The 11,266-nt window shown below is 42.3% G+C and overlaps 1 protein-coding gene across 3 annotated transcripts in view; it reads right to left on the reverse strand.

The window, feature by feature from the left end:
- Positions 1-11,059, reverse strand: part of tulp3 (TUB like protein 3) — a 41,724-nt gene extending 30,665 nt beyond the window's left edge. For 2 of the 3 annotated variants that reach the window (XM_072672450.1, XM_072672449.1), the window contains exon 1: positions 1,373-1,756. In XM_072672450.1, the coding sequence (XP_072528551.1) occupies positions 1,373-1,425 (53 nt within the window). In that variant the 5' untranslated portion in view covers positions 1,426-1,756. Of the gene's footprint in view, positions 1-1,372; positions 1,757-10,442 lie in introns of those variants that run through there. The other variant, XM_072672452.1, reaches the window with a different exon arrangement.
- Positions 11,060-11,266: the final 207 nt, after the last annotated feature.

Here is an 11,266-nt window from a genome sequence, read left to right on the forward strand (position 1 = left end):
TACGCCCCCACAACGTACATACACCCAGCCCACTAGCGAATACCATACCAGCTATAGTCTGACAGCATTTCACTACCAGCTGTACTATGTATGACTACGTATGTGACAACTTTGAATTGTCACTTCACGCAAACGTCCACCTTAGGTTTTCACCTTACACTCTGCTAGTTGCCGTGACTGCAGCTTTGTTTGTACCTGTGTTTGCAGAAGAGTAGCCCAATACGGCGAATTCCCACATCAGTGCATCCCTATTAGTCGCTAGAGTGCCAACTAGAGTGTTTGCTCAAGATGGTAAAACAACACAGCATTTCCATTAACTCATAACACTATTTATTTAAACTGTCCTGTAGACTGCTCTGTCCCAGCCAACATGACCATGTGGAGCTCACATAGGTGGAACGTGGGCTGGTTAGCTTCCAGGTGGACATGGGCTCTAAGTGGATTTGGACATTTGTTGCTACTGAGACCTAGATGGCTTCCCAAATGGGACCCCTCATTATTAACCTCCCTAAATCTCACATGGGTCTCATCTAGCCCCTATGAGCTGTATGTGATATACAACCCCTCCCCTGTCCCATCACTGACCCTGGTTGAACCCTGGTGGGCTTTCATATTTGGGGCCAACATGGACCTAATAGACAAAACTATCTGGTTCCCAGTTGGGCTACCCTTACAGGCCCCACATGGACAGGCAGAGATTCTATACATACACATGCATGGTGCTCTGGGTCGCTGGTAATCACATCATGGTAATCTCACACTCGGAGGCGTGTTCTGATAGCTACACACCTTTTTCTATACCACAACAGTTTCAAAAAGGCTAACAACCTACAGGTGAATCAAACGACAGGACGACAATCGTACCATATCTAAAACATAGAGAAAAGCTTTGTTTAAATGATGTACTTATTTTATGTAATATTCAAAGAGGTATTAATAAACAATAAACAGCTTGAACTTGAACATAATGAAGCTGCTAAAGATGCTGTGATCTTTTTTTTTTAATCCGGTAAACACTGGACGAGTGTTTTTTATTCCCTGCCATAGTACTGTTTCACTTCCTGGAATTCTCGCTGATGTGAGAACATACGTTTTACCATACACACACTGCACAATGTGCCACGCAGTGAGCTGTAATTTATAGCAACTAAATCACCAACCTCAAACAAACTCACGCAATTAGAGCCCAGACAACAGTAGACATCCGACACCTAGTTACAGCAAACAGTCCCAAGCAGCCGAGACTTTACATCTTCTCTAATGCAAGGTCACCGGCCACTACCCAACTGTATAGACGGATCCTATAGTATAGCAATGAAACATAATAACATCGTCAGCTACAGCACTCTAGTGTGTGTGTGTGTGTGTGTACCTGTATGACCAGCGGCTGTAGACAGGCTGTGAGGAAGTCTTGACAGAGTCCATGGCGTGTGTATGTATGTTAGTGCGTGTGGATGGGTGAGGCAGCTTCACCTGTGCTCAGGTCTTTCTCCTCCTCCTCTTCCTCTCCTCTTCCCTGCGGCAGCAGGCTGCAGGTGAGCCCTGAGCACTGGCAGTTGCTATGGCAACGCCACCGCTCAAACATCCTTTGAACACCCCGGCCACCGCAGAGCAAAAAGCCTTTGGTGTGGAACTGCGAGTGTGAAAAAATTCACCCAGCTTGCTCCAACCGAAAGAGAACTTCTGTTTATATGCCAGTTTCTTTCTGTTTCGAGGACATCAGCAGCCTATGTCTGATATGCTTCAGTGAAGAGTGCAATCTTTTTGTCTTCTAGGACTCTAAAATGAAAGCAATAGTATGTGGAATTTTTACCTTAAAATAACAGCTTTAAAATCATGTTAATGCTCCAGTGACTTGTAATAAGGAGAACAGCATCTCTATCGTTGCTACTTTAGGCTTGGTATGCTAATAACTGCACCATGTAACTCTGGTAGTGCAGGCAGGACAAGGCTCGCAAGAACTGTGTAACACTGTGTAATATTCTGTAATATTACTCTACTGCCTCAGTCCACACGATTCTCTCACTTTCAGTGACGATTCTGACTCCCTCAGCTTGTCCAGAAATGCATGTGTAAAGCATGTGCTTTATGGGTGGCTCAAAACACGAATTACACTTCCCCCAACTGTAGCCCAGGAGCGAGAAGATACAAGATACATACTCAGAACTGGTCAGTTTTTGAGTGTGCTTATGCTGGACACTACTATTATCCCACAATGCAATGTAAGGCAGAAAAGGAGGAGCACCTCACATCTGAAACGGCGGCTGAAAAATTGCAGTGTTCTCATTACTATGCTAAAAACAACGCTATGCTTTGCTAACGTTGTGGCTAAGCAAGGGTAGTACGCCACAAGGAGTCTACCAAACAAGGGAAAAGAAGCCTGTTTTATTCTAAAGCTAAATCATATTATTCTAAATGAAAGTCTAAACTTGCATCTGCCACACAGATACGCTACATGGACCAAAGTATTGGGACACCCACTTATTCATTGTTTCAAGGATTTTAAAAACAAAGAGTTTATCCTGCTTTTGTCAGAGTAACTGTTCAAACACTGCTGTGAGGATTTGACTGCATTCAGCAACAAGAGAGTTAGTGAGGGCAGAATGGTGGCTGATCACCACCTCACCTTCCCCCTAACTCATCACAATAGTACTTGATGGAGCACCATCATTCCAGAGAACACTGTTCCACTGCTCCTCAGCTCAATGCTGGGGGCTTTATACCCCTTTAGCCCAGGCCTGGCATTATACATGGTGCAATTGGTTAATGTTTATCCATTAGAGGCTTTACTTTAGATTCTTTACTGGCCCAATGAGGGGTTATTAGACCCTGAATCTTTGTTACAGTTCCATAAAAGATGCCTACAAAATGTTCATGAAACCTTCATTGGGCACATCTGATCACAACATTACACACTTTGTTCCAATTAACAGACAACGTGTGCTCCTGAAGAAAGAGAAAGTGCAGTCTCAACTTGTCAAGGTTTGGTCTGAGGATGCTGTGCAAGGGTGTCTTGATTGTACAAACAGGACTGTTTGATAGACTTCTGTTATATTCTGCTATATTTTATTTTGTGAAGATGCTGTTGTCTCTGGAACACAGTGCAATTCTATCCAAAGAGAACAAAAAAAGAGATTTTCATAAAAAAAAAACTGAAAGCCTGAAAAACATAACATTAGGAGAAAGCTTCAAAATTACAGGCAAATTCAGGAATAACATTTTAACGATGGTATGGGGCACGTCTGCAACTGGGGAGAAATAGTGGAACTGGGAGAAAATAACAAGCCTTGATGACTTTGCACTTGAATGAGTTAGCCAAGGCACTTAACTGTTTTCATTTGAGACGGGAACAACAAACAACAGCCCTGCTCTTTCTTAGGGGACATTTAAGTGCCTATAAATGTGAATGATCCAGCCTTTTTTAGATTCACAAATTCAAAGAAAGCAGACCAAACAAAAGCCCAGGACCTCAAAAAAATGTATTTAAGGAACAGTTTAGTGATGTATTTTATTAATATAATTGTAAAGCGCCCTAATAGTTGAATGACCTTCGCCCTGAAACCCTATGTCTTGAAGGTTTTACCCAATGCTGAATTTTGTTTTTCAGTCATTGGTTTTACTGAACTGAATTAGCCATTCTGAATGCCCAAATACTCATGCAAGACTCATATTTGTGAACTTTTCATCTGCTTTTAATATGATACAGCCCTGTATTCTAGCCATAAAGCTCTAAACACAGTTTAATGTAGGAATCAGCACAGTTTGCTTAGATCATGGATTCAAGCTAACTATTGATGTGCAGACCACAGGAGGTACAGATCAATGAGTGTCCATTTCAAAACCATCTTTTTTCCACTGGCTCACCACAGGGTTGTGCCCGGTCTCCTCGCTTGTATATTCCATACACAAATAAGAACAAGATTCAATACAGAGATAAACATTTTAGTACATTTGCGAGACAGAACACAGGCCTGTGGTTAAGGACTTTGTGGAATGGTGTACTGCTGCCCATTTGGATTTAAATCTCACAAAGACTAAAGGTGTGTACATTGATTTCAGTGCCAGAGCTATATTATTGTCAACACTATAGAAACTGACTTCGCAGACAGATACAAATATCTGGGGACTAGAATTGGTCATAAAATGACCTTCGATGTGAGCTAGTGCTGGGAGATATGACCTCAAATCAGTATTTACCCTTTACCTTAATTACGATTAATGGATGATTAAATAAGCTGTTCGAGTTGCTCAGTTAGCTCTGTTCTCCTCCATGTTGCTTTCATGCTGCAGGCTGGACAGGCAGTTGTATGGGTAGTAAGGGGGCAGTACCTGATCACACACAGTGGGGAAAGTATTAACAGACTTTAAAAATATCTAAATAATAGACATGGGCAAGATTAATTAAAAGTCTACTAAATGTTCGGAATGTCGGTTTTAATAAAATTCAAGGGAAAACTGATAGAATTTTTTAAAAAGGCCAACAGAAAGAGTACTTCTTAAGCATTTTATTGAATCTGTTGAAAAATGTTGGCTATGAATGGTTGCTTTGGGGGCTTAAATGTTCAGCATAAGAATGGACTTAATATTGTAAGTGAGGCAAGCACAGCTCCTGTTGTTCAGACCCATTTAAATGACTCACTAAGCATATAAACACTAACATATAAAAAAGACCTGTAAACCTATACATTCATGTAATTATTTAATCAGCCAATCGTGTTTTAGCAGTGCATTGAATAAAATCATGCACTTCCAGGCCAGCAGCTTCAGGTAATGTTCACGTCAAGCACTACATTTGTAGACCTGCTGATCTCCTGGGACTTTCAGCACATCCGTCTCTAAGGTTTACTCAGAAAAAACATCCAGGGAGAAGTAGCTGAGAAATAAACAGATAATGGCCAGACAGATTGGGGTAACTCAGATAACCACTGGGCTACAACAGAAGAAGGCTACGTCGGATTCCACTTCTGTCAGCCAAGGACAGAAAGCTGAGGCTGCAGTTGGTACAGGCTCACTGAACAAGGTATTTTGTGATCTTTTACAATCAGTGGCAAATACATTTAAAATTGGCATAAATAAATTAAAATAAAATACATTTTGAAAAATTTTAATAAAAAAAAATGTAAACAATTAAAAATATATATTGCGGCAGGATGAAACTAGCAGGATGGCAATATTGCTTGGTTTACACATTTTTTTTTCCAATACTGAAAGTGAAATGACAGATAAAACAGACAGCCTTCATAACCAACACCATTTTATATGGATGACAATGTAGATGCTTCACTCCCAGCAATATGCAGCACTTAAACATAAAGTAGACTAGGGCTGCACAATATATGGCCAATGCACAATAGTCCCCCTGCAGAACGTGCAACATGCTTTTCTGCTGCTTTATACATCGTTAAAGTATCATTAATCATTACTTCAAACTTGGATACATGAATGCATTATTAACATCACAACATCTTAAATGTGACTGACATCTGGTGAAAAACATATTTTTTATATCTCAATATATATAATCGCAGAAAATTTGCAATGTCAGTTTTTTCCAGTATTGTGCAGCCTTAATTTAAACTAATAATTACTTTCACACCACACTATTCACTTATAGAACCAGTACACCATCAACCTCACACTCCTCCCTCAACTCCAGAACTAGTACACCATCAACAGCACACTCCTCATTCAATTCCAGAACCAGTACACCATCAACCTCACACTCCTCATTCAACTCCAGAACCAGTACACCATCAACCTCACACTCCTCATTCAACTCCAGAACCAGTACACCATCAACAGCACACTCCTCTTCAACTCCAGAACCAGTACACCATCAACAGCACACTCCTCCTTCAACTCCAGAACCAGTATACCATCAACAACACACTCCTCCTTCAACTCCAGAACCAGTACATCAATAACAGCACACTCCTCTTCAACTCCAGAACCAGTACACCATCAACAGCACACTCCTCATTCAACTCCAGAACCAGTACACCATCAACCTCACACTCCTCATTCAACTCCAGAACCAGTATACCATCAACAGCACACTCCTCTTCAACTCCAGAACCAGTACACCATCAACAGCACACTCCTCATTTAACTCCAGAACCAGTACACCATCAACCTCACACTCCTCATTCAACTCCAGAACCAGTACACCATCAACAACACACTCCTCTTCAACTCCAGAACCAGTACACCATCAACAGCACACTCCTCATTCAACTCCAGAACCAGTACACCATCAACCTCACACTCCTCATTCAACTCCAGAACCAGTACACCATCAACAACACACTCCTCTTCAACTCCAGAACCAGTACACCATCAACAGCACACTTCTCATTCAACTCCAGAACCAGTACACCATCAACAGCACACTCCTCATTCAACTCCAGAACCAGTACACCATCAACCTCACACTCCTCATTCAACTCCAGAACCAGTACACCATCAACAACACACTCCTCTTCAACTCCAGAACCAGTACACCATCAACAGCACACTTCTCATTCAACTCCAGAACCAGTACACCATCAACAGCACACTTCTCATTCAACTCCAGAACCAGTACACCATCAACAGCACACTTCTCATTCAACTCCAGAACCAGTACACCATCAACAGCACACTTCTCATTCAACTCCAGAACCAGTACACCATCAACAGCACACTTCTCATTCAACTCCAGAACCAGTACACCATCAACCTCACACTCCTCATTCAACTCCAGAACCAGAACACATTCTAAAGGCATGAAAAGTTAGTTGTAAACCACTATGCGTCTTGATAAGCACTCGTGATCTGATCACTGAGAAGCAAAGCCTATTCTGTATATAATATCAGCTGATAAAACTTAAGACAAGGCAAGGTTCTAAGGTTCAAGATTCCTGGGTGTTTTGTTGCATTAACCATTAGCTAGTAAGTCTCAACATTAGTCAAATTCTAATAGCGTTAATTCCACTGGAGTTCTCTTCCAGAGTACCAAGGGTTTCGCTCAGAGGAGGGTTGACTTCCATTCAAGGAAAGCACCGGAGGGAGCCCTGCAGTGTTGCTGGGAGACCCAGACCTCTGGGCCTACCTGTCTGCGTATGAGGGTGCATTTCACTCACTTGTCTTTATCAGCGACACCGTGCTCTTTGGGAGTAATTAGCAAGCGCTGTCAAAACAAATGAAAAAAAAAAAAAACGTTCCAATAGCAGTCCCAGGTGGTTTGCTGGCCCTATGTCATTTTCACTGCAGCCTCAGCATCACTTCTTGACATGGGAATGAGACAAAGCCCAAGCAGAATGGCAGAAACCAAGATAAAGAGAAGTTCATTGCATAGTTGATACTAGTTATACAAAGCTTTCGCTGTTTGGTTGACCACGGGTACACACACACACAGGCTGACAGTATGATCAGTTTACCACTATCTGAATCCCTGGCATTTCATTCATTACCACACGTGGCTTTAAATGTATCCCCGCTCGCAAAAAATGCAAGATATTTCGGTAACAGCAGCAGTGGCAGGTTTGTGAGGTCATTCCTATCATGAGGAGCATTTCCAGTAAGAGCGGCCTAATCATACCTACCAGCCAAAAGCAACCACCTAGCAACAAAGCAGTCAGCAATTACAGCATAATTACAGCCTATCAGTTACGCTAAAACGCCAACATTCTCTCCATTTAGGCTTTCTGACTAAAACAGTGAAGCCTGGAGAGTCAGGTCCAGATTCAACATGCAGGTCTTTCCTAGAACTAGCAAACAGGGCTGGTCCATAATGTAAGACCAATAATTTTAGCTGATAAATAAGGTTGGGTTATTATACAGGGCCACTAGAAAGACTGTGGACCCTTTATCATTTTGTTTGTTGTATTTATGCATTCATTTGACATGATCTAAAAACACGAATCCCTAAAACTAGACAACGACAAAAACATTTAACCAATAGTGCAATAGAATTATTTCTATATATTTTTATTTCTTTATTTCTTCTTTATATTATTTATTTATTTGTTGGAAAAAATATGTGAACCTCTACGTGTTATTTTGAAGGGTTAATTAACCATACCAGGCGTATCAATCAAAAAGACATATGTGAGCTTAGCAGGCCATCACATTTCCTTTAGCAGGACTTTTCCTATGTTTCCCCTCATTTCAAACCTCTGAACAGGAATCACAGTAATTTGGACTTGAAGACATAAACACACATCGGATGAGTGCTGCTTTAGTCTTCTCTGGAATTCAGCAGCAACTGGACCATTCCAAGGAATGCAATGCCACCACTCATGTCTAAATAATCACAGCTGGTGAGAATCATGCTCGAGCGTCAAGGACAGAGGATCCAGATTCTCACCTCCTCCTCCAATCCGGTCCCTCACAGAGATTAGAAGCAAGGCAGACACCCAAATGTGAATCCACAGACATGCCTTTCCCGGTCGCCCCCCTCCCGGAGCTGCACAGAAACTATGTCAAACATTCTCGGAAGTCGGAGAACTGTATTACACAATATCATCAGCAGCAGCAGCAGGCGAATCCAGACCACATCCTGCAATTTACATCATTTCTCATCCATCTTGCATTCCATCTCCAGGCCTCAAGGAATGGTGTTTCATGTTGGTGATGGACGCAGCCATGTCAGAGGTGATAAGAGCAGCTGGGAACAACAATCAGATCAAGCAAACGTGCCTCATAGCATAAAGAAAACCACTGCTGCAAACAGGCAATTCCTCATTCTGGGTCCAGTTGCCTGGAAGCTTCATTGTATTGCTAGGATGCTTTTGGGAAACCCAGCCCTGAACAGTAAGGCAACACTACAAAAGGCAAAGCTCATCTTTTTCCAATTCTATTTTTTTTTTTTTCATAAATGAAAGCGAAATTCGAACAACGTCATTAAGAGGGGTTAGTACTACAGAAATTTGCAGTGTCAGGATTGTTTACAGCGGTGATGATGGGAATCTGACATCATAAGGCCAGAGTACACAGACACGGCAAATGCAATCAAACTGTCTAGATAAACAGAACCTGCCACAAAACCTTATAGTTGTTATAGTTTATATAGACAACCAAACACTGCCTTCCCAAAAAAGAACCTCATCCCAAATATCAAGCATGGGGGTGATGGCAATATCATGGTTTCGGGCTACTTTGCTGCCTCAATCCAGGGCAATTTGCCATTATTAATGGTCCTGTAAATTCTCTGAACTCTGTAAGCAAATTGTACAGGAAAAAGTCAACTGAAGCTTTACCGTAAGTGGGTCATGTAACAAGACAATGACCCTGAATACAGAAGCAAGTATACAGAGAATTAGTTAAAGCAGGATTTTCAACATTTAAAAACCCATGGCCAAGGCAAGGTTTAAAAATGCTGTGGCCGGATCTACAAAGAGCAGTTCATGCAAAGAAGTTCACCAATATTACTGAGTTTAAGCAGTTAGGTAAGGAGGAACGGGCCAATAGTTCTCCTACCCCTCCTCCCCTCGGGATTGATCACCAGTTAACTGACATACAATTTCTGAGAAAGCAATGGATCACATACTTTGTTTTCCAACAAAGATGTTTAAAGGTGGGTAACTTCTATTAAATAAATATTAAAGTGTTTTTGCATGATGTGTTCAGACATTTAGAAAAAGCTGTAAAACTGCCCTTTACTATGTCATCCACGATGCTACTGATGTTCCCAAAGGCAGTGTAAAATCTGTCTAATGTGTTCACTTTAATAAAAGTGAGGGGTAGTTCTCCTTCACTGTCATTTTCATTTACACAAGCTTTAACTAACCTCACTAAGCTCTAGTCTCAGAGGTTGGTTTGAGCTGTTATGAATATTTAATAACACTGTAAGAGCGGGGCTTCGATGACAATGACACTACAGGTAACCTACAGGGTTCTGGGTGTTCAGTGTCTGTGTGTCATGTTGTTTCTGACCAATTCAGGCCATTTTCTCATCTAGTCTAATCTCCCCAAGTGAAAAGTCAAACGCTGAGCAGCCAGCTAACTAAACCGTTATTCGTGGACATCACTCATGTTTCAACACACACGCACAGACCCGCAAACCAGCTTAGTTCTGGTAGCTAGCTGCCCCTATGTCGCTCCCCTCAACAGTCTCCTCAATAAAACATCTCCCCGATGTTATATTTATCTATATGGCAGTTACTGGTCTGTTTTAACCAGCTCCCAGTATCAAAGCTTCAGACCGCTCGCCGACTGCTCATCGTTTCTGAGGTTAGCTGGGTTAGCGGTGAGGCTAGCTAGCTAACTGACTCGCTGCCCTGCATCGATAGCTCGACACGCCGCAGCTCGTCCAACATGCAACAGGACTCGCAGAAAAAAAAAAAGTTAACCGACTCAAAACTGTATCCAGCAGGATAAACATCACCCCGACCTGTCATTAAAGCGTGTGCTCGGACAGTAGTGAGATGAGATATCCAGGAATGAGTTTTGCGAGCCTTTACCTGATATAGTAACTCATGTTTATCCGCGGTTGCTATGGATCCCAGCTGTTGCCCTTTCCCTCCCTGCGAGACGAACAGGAGCTCTCAGAGGGAGACCCAGCACAGCGCTCGGTCTGCGCCGCAGCACGGCCACGTCCCTACAACACCGCTCCCCATTGGCCGCGGCGCCTGGGAAAGCCAAGACCACTGTTTGCAGGGAGTCTGTTGCCAGATCAGGAAAGACTCCGCACACATGCATGGCTTACATCATCGTTTTCGGAGAGCATATTTACACTAAGCGAAAATAGCGTTCCTCACACAGTCTGCCTGTGTGCAGTAGCTGCGCCTAGTAAATCTTTTATATTCATTACATACATATCCATAACACACAATAAGACATATTCCATAGATTTTTTTGTTGTTGTTGCATCTTTGATCAGTATGGCTTATAGCTCATACTGATACACACAGCTACACACACACACACACACAGCTCTGGCACTTCCCTATTTCAAAATCTGCGACGAGTCCTTTAGTGACAAAATCTGCAGTGACAAAATCAGCAGTGATGAGTCCTGTTGTAACAAAATCTGCAGAGACGAGTCCTGCAAAGACAAAATCAGCAGAGACGAGTCCTGCAGTGACGAAATCAGCAGAGACGAGTCCTGCAGTGACGAAATCAGCAGAGACGAGTCCTGCAGTGACGAAATCAGCAGAGACGAGTCCTGCAGTGACAAAATCTGCAGAAACGAATCCTGCGGTGACTAAATCAGCAGAGACGAGTCCTGCAGAAACAAAATCTGCAGTGACAAGTATCGCAGAGACAAAAACTGCAGTGACAAAAT

The sequence above is a fragment of the Salminus brasiliensis genome, chromosome 2 (assembly GCF_030463535.1).
Source record: "Salminus brasiliensis chromosome 2, fSalBra1.hap2, whole genome shotgun sequence".
NCBI classification, from domain to species: domain Eukaryota; kingdom Metazoa; phylum Chordata; class Actinopteri; order Characiformes; family Bryconidae; genus Salminus; species Salminus brasiliensis.